This window comes from Neodiprion virginianus, chromosome 4 (assembly GCF_021901495.1).
Source record: "Neodiprion virginianus isolate iyNeoVirg1 chromosome 4, iyNeoVirg1.1, whole genome shotgun sequence".
NCBI lineage: Eukaryota > Metazoa > Arthropoda > Insecta > Hymenoptera > Diprionidae > Neodiprion > Neodiprion virginianus.
Window position 1 is genome coordinate 23,942,367 of NC_060880.1, and position 15,832 is coordinate 23,958,198.

Genomic DNA, 15,832 nt, shown 5'->3' on the forward strand with positions numbered 1-15,832 from the left:
TATAGGCATGCGGCTCACGTCACGTACACTTAACTTGTTGGATTCTGACTGATCATGGGCACGTGTATTTGGCCTGAACGCGAATTTCGTTGAGAACCGCTTGATACGTCGGTAACGCGCGTACTGACACTGTTATATCCGACTCACTCGATATGTTGGCGCACCATTTTACCGATATCTCAAACGGTTCTCATCGTATTTCGTGTTTGCGTCAAATACACGTGCCCCTGAATCGCTCAGAATCCGACACGTTAAGTGTACGTATACGTATACACACCACAGGTCCATAAGCCCGTTGCAATTTACAATATTAAATTATTCATGAATCTCTTCGCCCCAGTGGCGGCTGGCGCACTCTTCGCTTTATAGACACTCGGCGAGCGCGAAGATCGTGAATTTACATTTCACTGCTGAGCATGAATCCTCCCGTCGCTCGCTCATCTCGTCCATTCCCATACGGGCAGGGATGTACGCATTCACGTAGGTATTATACATCTTACATACATGCATACATATCGCATCCTCGTCCTCGTGCATTTGTATGCCTGTTGAGTGTGCCAGGATAGAAATATCCACGCACCGTAAAACGAGGATGGGGTTTCGATAACTTACAGCTCCCGGAGCTCTTTTACTAATTACCGCCATAATAATAATATGAATAAATTTAAATAACATGAGCTGAGATAATAACAATTTATGGAACGGTTTTGTAATTAGAACGTTCAAAATGCACAGAAACAAATTTTCGGAATAGACATTATAGGGATTACGGATATATAAAATACTTGATGATAATTTTCAACACTGTTGAGGCAAACGAGAATGATGACAATATGAATCCTCGAATGACATATGTAGATAATTTTCAACAGCCTCTTGTCAATACTTACTGTTATATCGTACAAAATGATGAAGTTGTACCTCCATTTTTAAATCAGATTTCAACAGTGAAAGTTTGCATCATCACAGAATCTAAAAATGCATTACTTTACACTCATAAACATTCTTTATGCCCAGACTTGCGATCTCTTTTTTTTTATCAGATAGTTACTTTCGTTATGTGATCGAAGTTAGTAACATTTTCCTGTATGTTCAGGAAAAATCTTCACTCTGCGACATTAGGATTGTCTGAAATTTAATAAACCACACTGAACCAAACATACCCATATTTTTCTAAAGCAAACTATTCGAAGGTCATTCTAAAACTGTAAAATAATGACATTTTGTCTGATATTTCGAGACATTAATGTTACTTACTTCCACCTCTTTTGTCGTACCAAGTTTTCTCTAAGACCATACAAAGTCACAAGAGACTCTCTAGAAGTTAGATGTTCGTTACAGTATGTGGTCAACGTCTTGAGGGCATTTGGGATTACAGATTGCAATAGTTGATGATGGTATACCGTTTTAGGGGCATTTTTAACCTTTTAAGGACGGGGATTTTTGCGTTGGAATCGACCTTTTATTTTACACGAAATTTGTGTATAATATCAATGAATTTCTCACGTCGAGTGTCCGGGTTAATTACTCGTTTATCGATGCTATATATTTTGCGTAATTGTGCTCATCATTTTTTGTATTTCTAAAAGAAAACATTATTGCTACATCTTTTTTCTCTTTGAAATTGCTCCCAGTAAATTCATTTTATTTTCTACGATTACTCTCCACGTGAAACCACGAAACACTCCAAATTATTGGCCGTTTTACACTCATTAGCGTTTATTGAGAATTAAGAGCGGATTTGGGCTGATTATTCCGAGTGATATTTGAAGAATCATGTAATATTTTCAAAAAGTTGAATAACCTTGAAAAATACCAAATAGTCTATAAACTTTTCTGCAATTCACTAAATAGCGAGTAGAGAACAAGCATCATTTTGGAAATGGAAATAAGTTAGAGGTTTTATTTACAGAGCAATAAATACATAGGTACATTAGTATAAATATATGATTTTTTGTTTATATAAAGATGGATTCTTACTCTGTAATACATACGTTATTGTAAATATAGGTATTAGCTTATGTTGTATAAATATTAATTCTTTATCTGTTACAGTATATTTTCTTCCAGTTTTTAAGAATTTTCATATCCCAAACCACATTTTAAAAAATATACATTCATAATTATACACTAGTACTTAACCACTAATATGAATAATTCGTTTCCACTTTGTCTTAGCACGCCGCGTTTGTTTTCGAATAAAAACTTCTATTTCATCTTACAAATTTGGCCGCTGTCACAAATCAAGCATTACAAGCAAAAGCTTCCATGGTATGTTGACCATCTGTACCAACAACATTGTGCGTTCAGTATAACTATATCGTTATATATATGGAAATCTTGTATATACTTGCATTTTTGGACTCATTGAGTAATTCCCAAAATCCAAGTGAGCTAAATTTACAAAATACTGATCGGAAGTCAGTTATTCGAGTGATAAAATAAGCTCCGAATTGTTCAGGCAACTATCACATTGACAAATTGTATTAAACTGGATTTGTTGGGTCCGTTGTAAATAGCTTTGGCAGTATAGTATAAAAAAAAAAATTACGACTATTCTTATCACCGAATAGATTTATCTTCTTGCTTTCGATTAGGTTAAATATCCTGTATCAAAATCACACTTGAAACGTTACATTAATTACGTATTCGATAATTCGATGACTTCACATCATAATGTATGGTAACATTATCATTCAACAACCTATAAGCAAATAGAGTTAATTCGTTATTCAGCATTTAGGACAATGACTTAGCTGCTATAGTGACTCGCCGGTAACGATTAACGTTTTCATTTCGCTGAAATAATATTAGTTCGTTATCGAACAGAGTATATCACGTATAAAAATGAGTATGTTGATAATATGTCGAAATAAAAAAATAAATGCATAACGACACACCGAAATTAAATAAAATTAATTTTCGGTACAAGTACACTTAGCACTATAACTGGATGCTCAAGTAGATGTCTCAGTTCCCAAATTTACTCAATCCATGTTCACGTAATGACCGGTTATGGTTGAAGTTTGATGATATCTTCGTCTTCCGGCAAAATCTTCATTCTCTTCGTTAAGTTGAGAGGAAGATATTTCTACACCTGGATGATTTGGTGTTACTACAATTTGCTCGTAATCCGAAACTCGTTTCCTGAAGTCAGAATCGGAAAGTAGTGAATGATATGGAAGTAAGCATGTGATGAAAAAAAAAAAGCACAGAAAAGAAAACGAATAACAAAAGCAAACGAAGCTTACCCCATCAATTTTAGTATTGCATTTTTGAGCCATTTGAAAAATTTAAATTCAGCAGATATTCCCGGTTTCACTGCAGGATTAGCATGGCCAATGTAACTCCATACAAGAAATACAACAATGATATTAGCTATCGCATAGCCCCAGTGAACCAAAAACATGATCAGCAACTTCACCAGAGCCTAAAATTTGGTAATAAGTAGATGTAAAGTTACTGAAGCTTGGTGGAAAAATATTATATATACATAAATTGTAATAGTTATTATAAGATTCTAAAAATTACTAACCCCGATTAAAGAAGCCCATCTATTGCATAGAGGACTGTACCAATTTCCCAACTTATTGTGTATATGAGGCCGTTCTTCTGTGTTCACAACGCTCGCATTTTCATCAGCAGCTGGAGAAGAAACCTGACTTGTGCTTTCTGAGATGCTTGAATTACGCTGGAAAAATTTGTAAACGGTATCGACATAAATTTATTTGAATACTGATATACAACCAATTTTTTCCTCATTGTATCGCTTCATTTCGCTGCGTTTAAAAAACGCCTCATAGCTCATGTAATTGCTTGAATTTATGATTGTTGTAGAAAAATCCCATACAAAGAAAAAGGTGGCCCAACTAAAATATCAGGCTCCGAATCTAGATGCCACACCACAAAGTAAGATAAACTCACAGCTAAAGTTTTATGTCTGATTCTCTCAGGAAACAGACTATCCAAATCGTTGTCAATTTCCGTTGATTCATTCTGACCCGCAGCTCCGTAGCCTCGATCAAAAGTCGGCGTTTGATTCCGAAATCTTTGTTCTCTGATGTGTTGCAAGTCAAACGTTTGTGCCAGTGCAAAATATGCGTAATCCATACATGCATACGTTAGTAAAAACGGCATAGTCACAATAGGTGCCAGAGTGTTGATTTGCCCCGTTACTATGAATGTCAATGTGATAACAGCGACCACCACCATAGCGTATACGGGAACTTTGTTGGGACCTTTCTGTAAAGTGATCCATCAACATGGTTTGTCATTACTACTTATTCTTCATCTTTTTGTTCTTTGATCGACTTAGTAAGCCGCTAATGAGCAGTACAAAGGACTCACTCCTCTTTGCAAGCAGTTGATTCCTGGTATTACATTCTGACTTGCAATGGATTGTAGAACTCTAGGAGTGCCATACATAGCACCTAAGCAGCTACTAAATGACGAAACGTATAATCCAGCCAATAGTAAAACGGATATTAAAGAAACAGTCGACGCTATCATGAAGTCATTGCGTAAAGTTTCCCTGGTGCAAGTTGCTCCGAGAAATAATGAAAAGCAAAGGTAGAGAATTGTCCTGAAAAATAAAAATACCTTTGGTTTTGCCCGTTGTCTGGTGATGGATCTTTTTCAAAGTAAACCCAGTTGCAGTTCATGGAATTGACATTACTCACCCAGTTCCTAGAGCTGATAACGTGCCATTTGGAATATCTGTTGACGGATGTCTCAAATCACCACTCATATTTATTCCTGCAAGTACCCCAGTAACGGTGGGAAAAAAAACACCGAACACTGTGAACCAACTATAGCCATCTTGGTAATCGGGTAAAGTGTTGTTTCTCAAATTTCCAGATAGCCAACCTTCGAAACCAGCCTCTGCAACAAATAGTTAATATAAAAATGTAACATATTACCACAGCTAAATGTCAATAGCTCATCAATCGTTCAGTATCAGCAGCAACATATACTGACCCACTTGTAAATATATCGGTTTTATACTGATGATTCTATGAAAGAATAAGCTCAAAACATTTCCATGAGATTCAGCAAGATGCTGATAACTGTGTTTCATTGCCTTGTTTTAATAAACGTTATCACCTTTTGCTACTGATGCTGGTTACTATCTTGAGCTTCATATTCGATTAAACTTTGTGACACTCACCAATGTTTACATGGACAAAGCTGCCGACCATAAAATCCAACCCTGCCAATAGTAGGATTAACAATAAAATAAACTGTAACTTGATGACCCATTTAACACCGGCTAAGTTAATTACTGACAAGAGTATTACAGCTGCGCTAGCAAAACCTCTTTGGGCCCATGTGGATTCCAACCCCACCAGACCAGCCATGGATTCGCCAAAACCCAAAACATTTAGGGCGCAACCAACAGCCTGATCAATAGAAAAGACATTAAAACATTTGTGATTGAGAATTATTTTGGAATCGATTAATTCTCGAAAACATGCCAATGATAAATTTTCTCCATGAAAAAAATTCTACTTACTTGACCAAAACAGTAAAGTAGTCCTATAGACCCACCAAATCGGGATCCAAGGACATGTGATAATAAGAAATAAACACCTCCGCTTTCTACACGACATCGTTCACAAATCCCAACGGCAGAAAGAACGGATACCAGTGCAACGCAAACTGTGAAGCATAAGATCAAAACCAGTTATTATTTTTAGAGCTCCTCGTTATCAGACGTTCGTATAGTTGAATAAAAGTTGAACGATAACAGATTGCTGAGAATATTTTGAAATAATTTTATTTTTAGCTAATCAACTGGAAAAGAGAAAGGTAAAACTCTTTCCGAAATTACGATCTTATGACCTGTTTGAGACACAATGATGCATAATACTTGTGAACAACAGAACTGGAAACAATTTGAAAATTGAAGGTAAGAATAAAATGAATCGAATATTTCAGCGATGATAGACCCTCAAAAACAAGGCTAAGTATGATATATATAATGTGATACAATGAATCATTTGATTTGATAAACACTCACCGGTTGACAGAATTATCAGTACAGCATTTAAGACGCCAGCTTGTCCAACAATCCAACCAGACCTCAAAAATACAATGACGCCAAAAATGTTGATTAAACAAGATGTGAAGACCCCGTCCCAAGTTCCAAACAAAACTGGTTGCGATATGAAAAAGTTCGATTTCCACCATGGATCTGAACTCTAATTGAAAAAAAAAAAAAAAAAACAATCTTAGACCAATGAGAAACAAAAATGCACAAGGTTGTTCAAATGCCTGAATGAGTTAGACTTTTTGAGTAATCTTTAAAATTGTGGCCCAGAAAGATGACCAAACAATTTTGAGAAACAATTAAAACTGCTGTGAAATTTACACAAAAATCAACGATTACTACTGAATTCTTAACATTTGTTGTTCAATAGAGGATAAAAGTTTGGAATGAGTAAAGCACAGTATAGTAGTAAAAGATACTAGTTATCACAAGATTAAATCATTTCATACTATTTCATTCAACCAAAAAGGGAAAATGTTTAAGTTCTTCAGGTCAAGAATTGGAACTTTGAATGAATCTACTGAAAATCTAATACTTTTAAAGAATTGTAATCATTGAACTCTATTGCACTATTCTGTTTAGAAGTAACGTATTAATTAAAAGAAACTCGTCTATTCCTTTAATTCGTTACTTTTTTATTTGTCAACATTTGTCGCAGGGTGATGTGAATATTCTCAGTGAGGAAACTAGAAACATAAGATAAATAAAAATCATAGAAATAATGTCCAAGCGAGCTTTCTTTATAGCTCACATGTTCTTGGGCAAAGAGCTCGTTTGCTCCTGTCGACTGGTACATCTCAGGACCAAATTCTTCGTAACCACCAGTTTCTCTTCTAAAGGTTCTTCGATTTCCTCCACTGCCAAGTCCATACCTTGACCACTCGACATTTTGGTCATGCACTGCAGCAGTGTTTTCATTACCTCCTTGTGATTCCATATTAACTTTTTAAGTCTAATCAAATTTCATGACTGAACGCCGTGGCAATATATGTTTATGTCAATATTGCTTTCAGGTATTTTGCAGCTTCGCAAAATAATCAATAACTTTACAATATATTACAATGAATTTAGAGAATTATAAGTGTATTTAATTAATTTTCATAGAAATATATTAATAAAAATATTAATAGGAAAATATTAAACAATCTGTCGTAAAGTAGAAAGTAGCTGTATTTCACAGAATGTAGGTTATGTCCGTAATCCATTCACAGAACATCGGCACTTGCAACTCTTCTGCATGATTATGTGGCAAGAAGTGGAAGATAATAAGTGTTGCGAATGATAGAGGTATATCGCAGCAATGAGTCACTTCACAAATACGGATGTGTATACATATGGACACCTAACGCGAAGAAACAGAAAAGATGTCAAAGAAATTACACACACGAAATAAAGTATTGATTACTTGTCAAAGTTGGGCAGTATCACCGATAATGTTTTTTTCAAGCCAGTACATAACCTACTGAGCATTGTAAATAATTTGTCAAAAATATTTCAACATTCATAAACGGTAAATATATCAGCGTGATTCATAAAACTGACAACTCGAGAGGACAGCCATTTTTGTGACGTAGCAATAGCACTAGATGACATCATAGGCAATGAGCGATTTCAGCTGGTCGTCCGCGAGTTGGTTTAGTAGTGCTGAAAATTAAACAAGGTGATTTTTAGACATCAGTAAGGTAAGCATTTAAAGTAATGAGGTAAAGAAAGCCGACAGCATCTCCGGTATATATCTGAGGCCCTTTGATTTTTTTTAGGGCCTTTCTAAGGATCTCCCCTAAATTCCCAGTCCTCAATCCACCAGGTAGCGTTCTGCAACTTTTAACCCGCTGCTGACAGTAAAATTCAATTCAGGGTACATCAACAAGATCGCACCGACATTCGTAGCAGCCGAAGTAGTGTCTGTATGGAAGCTTGAGATTGAGTCGGTACAAAGTAAGTACGTAAGACTACTTGTCGGCTGCAACTGAGAAATGTCGATCGGCTCGATTATCCCCGCAGAAGACGCGTAACCGCGTCCACCGCCAACCGCTTTCAACGACCACCGCCAACCACCCCCAACTACCTCCGATCACCTCTTACCACCTCCGACCACCTCCTACCACCCCCTACCACCTCCGAACACCTCCTACGACCCCTTCCACCTTCTACCATCCCCTACCACATTCTACAACCCCCTACCACCTCCGACCATCTCCGAATACCTCCTACCAGTTCCTAACACCTCCTACCACCCGCTACCACCTCATACCACCTCCGACTACCTTCAATCACCTTCGATTACCTCCGTCCTCCTAGTCCACCTCGTCCTTCGCCTCCACCTCTTTCGAAGTCGAATTTTACCACGTAGCGGACCAGGAGCGCAGGAACCACGGATCGCTTGTCCCTAAATTCGAGCGTTGACTGAAGAATATAAAGACAGTTGCTCTAATGGCTTTGGTGTGACAACCGATAATCTTCGTGCGCTTAAGCTCCCTTAGATGTTCCAAGGGTAGAGTTGAGAACTTATTGCAGAACATCAGAGAGATACCGATTTCGACATGATGCAGGCTACATTCACCTTCCGAGTAACACAGCTTCGCAATGGTAAGCCCAAGCCAGTACTTGGCCGTCTGTACTGATCGACTTGTCGGCGATACAAGAAATTAATAACGAGAATAAATTTCTTCCAAAATTCGGAGCAAAACAGTCATTTAATTAAAGCATAGGTACCCGAGAGAAGAATGTACTCGTATACATATTTATATCAGATGTAATAATGATGCAGAGACCAAACAGTACACATGTATATGCTGTCCTAGTACGATATTAATATACATATATGATCCATTTACGATTAATACGTGATGCATACTATAAATTTTATAATTTTCCAAAAGACAAACGGAATCATCTACAATAATACGTCTATCATATGGAAATAGAAGAATTAGTCATTTCGAAATGAGATTCTGTTCGACATGCGCTCGATGTATTCCATAACATTGATATTCATAATTATTCGAACAAATTTTCATTTGCTCACTCGATCTTGAATTTTCGTAGGCATAGAATCGAAACGCTGTTTTAGCTAGTCGCAAGTGAAGTACCTACTTTGGGTAGAGCAGCAGAATTGTTTTCGAAGAGTGTTCGTATGAAAAAGAATTCAGAGTAACTGTAACACATCACGGATGCGCTAATTTTGATCGAAATGAAACGGTTAAAGACCTGAAAACGTGATTGTCGGTATTTTTTATTTTTTTGATAGGGAGTAAAAGAACGAAGCTTCTTAAAACTTCGAGTGTATTTTATCACACATTTGAAAGGTACGAGCAAAAATTTTGACCATCCAAGTGTCGCAGATCGGCAGGGTTATTAACTGACTCGTTAACTGAAGCATATATCTTCAGTCAAAGGTTGACCATCGAAGAGCCTAGCCGCTTCAGTCGGGAATTGGCAGGAAAGATGAAGTGCGTATTTCTTGTCTGAAATGTAGAAACTAAAATCATTATACATCATGTCATATTATACATAGTATTGAAGTTCAAAACTAGAGTTTGGATGTTCGGATGTGCAGAATGTGACGTCGCCGAAATTTTTTTTTCTCTTGACGTCATCGATCTATATAGACGAAAATCAGCTAACCGAATTCCTCAGTCTGGAAACAACCGCGCAGTAGAGAGGACGTATGAAAACCGCACTCCGCAGATTTCGAGTACCGGGTTCTCTACCTCCTGAATCCTGCGCTCTGAGTCCACTTTCTGGTGTAACTCGAGTTCCAGGACAAGCGCTGGGTGGTTCCTGCACTCCAGGTCCGCTACCTGGTGAAACTCGACTTCATAACAAGCGCTCCATAGTTTCTGCGCTCCAGGTCCGCCACCTGGTGAAACTCGACTTCCAGGACAAGCGCACCGTAGTTTCTGCGCTCAAGGTCGACTACCTAGTCAAACTTGACATCCAGGACAAGCGCTGCGTGGTTCCTACGCTCCAGGTCCGCTACCTGGTGAATCTTGACTCTCGGAGGACAACAAAGACGAGGAGAACAAGGTGAACGAGGAGGACGAAGATTTCTGCACAGTGAGTATAGATAACATTCGTGTAATATTTAATGGAAATTGTAAATATATTTCATCTAAAATTTTTTGAGCTTGTCATGTACACAAAAAATTATTTCAATTCATTTTTCGGGCAAGCACAAATTCAGGAGCTACAAATGCGCTAGAAAAATTTATTCTATTATTAATTAATTATAAAAATCCTTACACAATATTTTTGCTGTGTTCTTATACTGAAAATGTTTATTTCTGTTCAAGGTATAACTCAAGGTGGTTATGGGTGGTTGTTCGAGGTGGTTGGCGATTGTTGGAGGTGGTCGGAGGTGGACGAGGAGGAGGACGAACTGAACTGAGTCTCAAAGCCCTGTTGACATAAAAGCAGCTATTCGATAGAAATTATAGTTTATAGTTTACACAGCCCATTGCATGATATTTCATTATAAATACATATGTTTCAATGTATTTAGGAATAATTTATCAAATATACAGAGGTCATGTGCAAATAATAAATGAATTCGACCGCAGTTTGATGTATTTATTAGAGCTTTAACAATAAATTTGAGCTTTGTTACTTCTTTTGTTTTATTATGGATAATCAAAAACATTTCCGACTAATCGTGCTGTGGAAGCATGGGGATTGAACCAAAGGTAGCAAAAGATTAGAAACAGTGTATGTAGAGTACGGGTATTTTTCTCATAATTCAAATAGAATAGAATACCACGCCTTGCGAATTAGCTTTCCAGTCAGAGATGAATGATGAATTTTAAGGACTGCATTATCGTTGTTGAATACTCTACGCCTTATCGGAAACGAAAATCTGTAACGATGAAATTGATGCACCGGATCATCGTCGACTTTAACTTTTGAAATGTCCTACCATTTTCGAACACCTCCTACCTCCCCCTGCCACCTCCGACCATCAATGGCCACTTTCGACCACCCCCTATCACCTTCTGCCAGCGCCGACCACCTCCTACCATTTCCGAACACCTCCAACCATCCTATTTAGCTATATTACCAGATTAGCTATGATATGAAAAGAGAAGAATTATTCATTTCGGAATGGGATTCTATTCGACGCGCGCTCGATGTATTCCATAACATTAGTATTCATAATTATTCCAACAACTTTTCATTTGCTCTCTCGATCTTGAATTTTCATAGGCATAGAATCGAAACGTTTTAACTGGTCGCAAGTAAAGTATCTGCGTTGGGTAGAGGAGCAGAATTGTTTTTCGAAAAGTATTCGGATGAAAAAAAATTCAGAGTAGCTGTAATACATCACGGATGCGCTAATTTTGAACGAGATGAAATGGATGCTTCGTATATGAGACGGTATTTAACTCTGCGTAGTGGTTTAAAGACCTAGAAAGGTGATAGGGAGAGAAAGAACGACGCTTCTTAACACTTCGAGTGTATTTTAACACACATTTGAAAGATACGAGCGAAATTTTTCATCATCCAACTGTCGCAGAACGGCAGCGTTATTAGCCGACCCGTTCACTGAAGAATATATCTTCAGTCAACGGCTGACCATCGAAGGGCCTGGCCGCTTGAGTCTGGAATCGGCAGGAGAGATAAAGTGTGTGTTTCTTGTATGAAATGTGAAAGCTAAAATCATTATACATCATGTCATATCATCATACCTCATACATCATACCTCATACATCATACATCGTACATCGTACATCATACATCATACATCATCATACCTAGTATTACAGTTCGAAACCAAAGTTTGAATTTTCGGATGTTCGGAAAGTGACGTCACCAATCTGAAATCGGCTAGCCGAGTTCCTCAGTCTGGTAACAACCGCGCAGTAGAGCGGACGGTTGAGAGTCGCGCTCCGCAAATTTCGAGTACCGGGTTCTCAACCTCCCGGATCCCGCGCTTCGGGTCCGCTACGCGGTGAAACTCGACTTCCAGGATAAGCGCTCCGTGGTTCCTGGTTCATGTTTACAATAAATTATTTCAATTCGTTTTTCGCGCAACCCCAAATTCGGTTGCTGTCAGTCCGCTAATAAAATTTCTCGACTTCCAGGATAAGCGCTCCGTGGTTCCTGGTTCATGTTTACAATAAATTATTTCAATTCGTTTTTCGCGCAACCCCAAATTCGGTTGCTGTCAGTCCGCTAATAAAATTTCTCGACTTCCAGGATAAGCGCTCCGTGGTTCCTGGTTCATGTTTACAATAAATTATTTCAATTCGTTTTTCGCGCAACCCCAAATTCGGTTGCTGTCAGTCCGCTAATAAAATTTCTCGACTTCCAGGATAAGCGCTCCGTGGTTCCTGGTTCATGTTTACAATAAATTATTTCAATTCGTCTTTCGCGCAACCCCAAATTCGGTAGCTGTCAATCCGCTAATAAAATTTCTCGACTTACAGGATAAGCGCTCCGTGGTTCCTGGTTCATGTTTACAATAAATTATTTCAATTCGTTTTTCGCGCAACCCCAAATTCGGTAGCTGTCAGTCCGCTAATAAAATTTCTCGACTTCCAGGATAAGCGCTCCGTGGTTCCTGGTTCATGTTTACAATAAATTATTTCAATTCGTTTTTCGCGCAACCCCAAATTCGGTTGCTGTCAGTCCGCTAATAAAATTTCTCGACTTCCAGGATAAGCGCTCCGTGGTTCCTGGTTCTTGTTTACAATAAATTATTTCAATTCGTTTTTCGCGCAACCCCAAATTCGGTAGCTGTCAGTCCGCTAATAAAATTTCTCGACTTCCAGGATAAGCGCTCCGTGGTTCCTGGTTCATGTTTACAATAAATTATTTCAATTCGTTTTTCGCGCAACCCCAAATTCGGTAGCTGTCAGTCCGCTAATAAAATTTCTCGACTTCCAGGATAAGCGCTCCGTGGTTCCTGGTTCATGTTTACAATAAATTATTTCAATTCGTTTTTCGCGCAACCCCAAATTCGGTAGCTGTCAGTCCGCTAATAAAATTTCTCGACTTCCAGGATAAGCGCTCCGTGGTTCCTGGTTCATGTTTACAATAAATTATTTCAATTCGTTTTTCGCGCAACCCCAAATTCGGTTGCTGTCAGTCCGCTAATAAAATTTCTCGACTTCCAGGATAAGCGCTCCGTGGTTCCTGGTTCATGTTTACAATAAATTATTTCAATTCGTTTTTCGCGCAACCCCAAATTCGGTTGCTGTCAGTCCGCTAATAAAATTTCTCGACTTCCAGGATAAGCGCTCCGTGGTTCCTGGTTCATGTTTACAATAAATTATTTCAATTCGTTTTTCGCGCAACCCCAAATTCGGTTGCTGTCAGTCCGCTAATAAAATTTCTCGACTTCCAGGATAAGCGCTCCGTGGTTCCTGGTTCATGTTTACAATAAATTATTTCAATTCGTTTTTCGCGCAACCCCAAATTCGGTAGCCGTCAGTCCGCTAATAAAATTTCTCGACTTCCAGGATAAGGTTGCTGGGTAAGTAAAACACTTTTATAATATTTGATGGCAATTGTAATTATATTTTATCTGAAATATTACAAACTTGTCACGTTTACAATAAATTATTTCAATTCATTTTTCGTGCAAGCACATATTTAGTAGCTATAAATAATCTTATACAATTTATTACATTATTAATTAATTAAATAATATTCTTATAATATTTAATGGCAATTGTAATTATATTTCATCTGAAATATTACAAACTTGTCACGTTTACAATAAATTATTTCAATTTATTTTTCGTGCAAGCACATATTCAGTGGCTTTGAATGATCTTGTACAATTAATTATATTATTAATTAATTGAATAATTACATTAATCCTTACACAATATTTTTGATGTGTTCCTATACTAACAATATTCATTACTATTCCAGGTATTACCCGGGGTGGTCGGAGGTGGACAAGGAGGAGGACGAGCTGGACGAGGAGGAGGACGAGGTGGACGAGGAGGAGGCGGGGTGGGTCGTGGGAGAGGACCTCTCCTCTCCTCAGAGGAGGGGAGGGGGAAGGGCCGGGAAGGGGGAGAGGTGGGCGGGGAGGGTCAAGGGACGGGAAGGGCAGGGAAGGGAAGGGAAGGGAAGGGAAGGGAAGGGAAGGGGAGGGTGGCGGGGCGAGGGGGAGGGAGGGAGGGAGGGAGGGAGGGAGGGAGGGAGGGAGAGAGTAGAGGACGGATGTCGATGCAAGCTCGTTAAAGTTAATAAAGCAAAACACCCCCCCGCCCGCCCCTTCCCTCTCCCTCCCTCCCTCCCACCCTCCCGCCCTTCCTTCCCCCCTCCCTCCCCCGCCCCGCCGCCCTCTCTTCCCCTCCCCTCCCCTGCCCTTCCCTTCCCTTCCCTTCCCTTCCCTTCCCTTCCCTTCCCTTCCCTTCCCTTCCCTTCCCTACCCTTCCCTTCCCGTCCCTTCCCTTCCCTTTCCCCTCCCCGCCCACCTCTCCCCCTTCCCTGCCCCTTCCCCTCCCCTCCTCTGAGGAGAGGAGAGGTCCTCTCCCACGACCCACCCCGCCTCCTCCTCGTCCACCTCGTCCTCCTCCTCGTCCACCTGGTCTTCCTCCTCGTCCAGCTCGTCCTCCTCCTCGTCCACCTCCGACCACCTCGGGTAATACCTGGAATAGTAATGAATATTTTTAGTATAGGAACACATCAAAAATATTGTGTGAGGATTAATGTAATTAATCAATTAATTAATAATATAATAAATTGTACAAGATTATTCATAGCTACTGAATATGTGCTTGCACGAAAAATGAATTGAAATAATTTATTGTGAACGTGACAAGTTTGTAATATTTCAGATGAAATATAATTACAATAGCCATAAAATATTATAAAAGTGTTTTACTCACCCAGCACGAATCCTCGTCCTCCTCGTCCTCCTCCTCGTCCACCTCCGACCACCTTCAACCACCTCAGGTTATACCTTGAATAGTAATAAATATTGTCAGTACAAAAACACATCGAAAATATTGTGTAAGGATTAATATAATTGAGTAATTGATGAAATAATTAATTAATAATATAATAAATTGTATAAGCTTATTCGTAGCTACTGAATTTGTGCTAGCACGAAAAATGAATTGAAATAATTTATTGTAAAGGTGACAAGTTTGTAATATTTCAGATGAAATATAATCACAATTGCCATCAAATATTATAAGAATATTGATTAATTAAGTAATAATATAATAAATTGTATAAGATTATCCATAGCTACTAAATATGTGCTTGCACAAAAAATTAATTGAAATAATTTATTGTGAACGTGTCAAGTTAGTAATATTTCAGATGAAATATAATTACAATTGCCATCAAATATTATAAAAGTGTTTTACTCACCCAGCAACCTTATCCTGGAAGTCGAGAAATTTTATTAGCGTACTGACAGCTACCGAATTTGGGGTTGCGCGAAAAACGAATTAAAATAATTTATTGTAAACATGAACCAGGAACCACGGAGCGCTTATCCTGGAAGTCGAGAAATTTTATTAGCGGACTGACAGCTACCGAATTTGGGGTTGCGCGAAAAACGAATTGAAATAATTTATTGTAAACATGAACCAGGAACCACGGAGCGCTTATCCTGGAAGTCGAGAAATTTTATTAGCGGACTGACAGCAACCGAATTTGGGGTTGCGCGAAAAACGAATTGAAATAATTTATTGTAAACATGAACCAGGAACCACGGAGCGCTTATCCTGGAAGTCGAGAAATTTTATTAGCGGACTGACAGCAACCGAATTTGGGGTTGCGCGAAAAACGAATTGAAATAATTTATTGTAAACA

The 15,832-nt window shown here is 38.6% G+C and overlaps 1 protein-coding gene across 3 annotated transcripts; it reads right to left on the reverse strand.

The window, feature by feature from the left end:
- Nucleotides 1-1,886: 1,886 nt before the first annotated feature.
- LOC124302420 (solute carrier family 12 member 8) lies at nt 1,887-7,819 on the reverse strand. 3 transcript variants are annotated; one of them, XM_046758608.1, is made up of 11 exons: nt 7,592-7,819; nt 6,801-7,391; nt 6,020-6,200; nt 5,513-5,658; nt 5,168-5,399; nt 4,680-4,881; nt 4,348-4,582; nt 3,925-4,242; nt 3,536-3,691; nt 3,252-3,430; nt 1,889-3,147 (listed from the first exon to the last, which is right to left on the reverse strand). In XM_046758608.1, exons 2-11 carry the CDS (start codon nt 6,984-6,986, stop codon nt 2,988-2,990), a joined length of 1,995 nt encoding a protein of 664 aa, XP_046614564.1. In that variant the 5' UTR covers nt 6,987-7,391; nt 7,592-7,819; the 3' UTR covers nt 1,889-2,987. The 3 variants fall into 3 exon arrangements, with proteins under 3 accessions (XP_046614565.1, XP_046614564.1, XP_046614563.1); XM_046758607.1 differs by having other exon boundaries at nt 7,513-7,644; XM_046758609.1 differs by lacking the exons at nt 3,252-3,430; nt 7,592-7,819 and having other exon boundaries at nt 1,887-3,147; nt 6,801-7,582.
- Between the last annotated feature and the right edge of the window lie 8,013 nt (nt 7,820-15,832).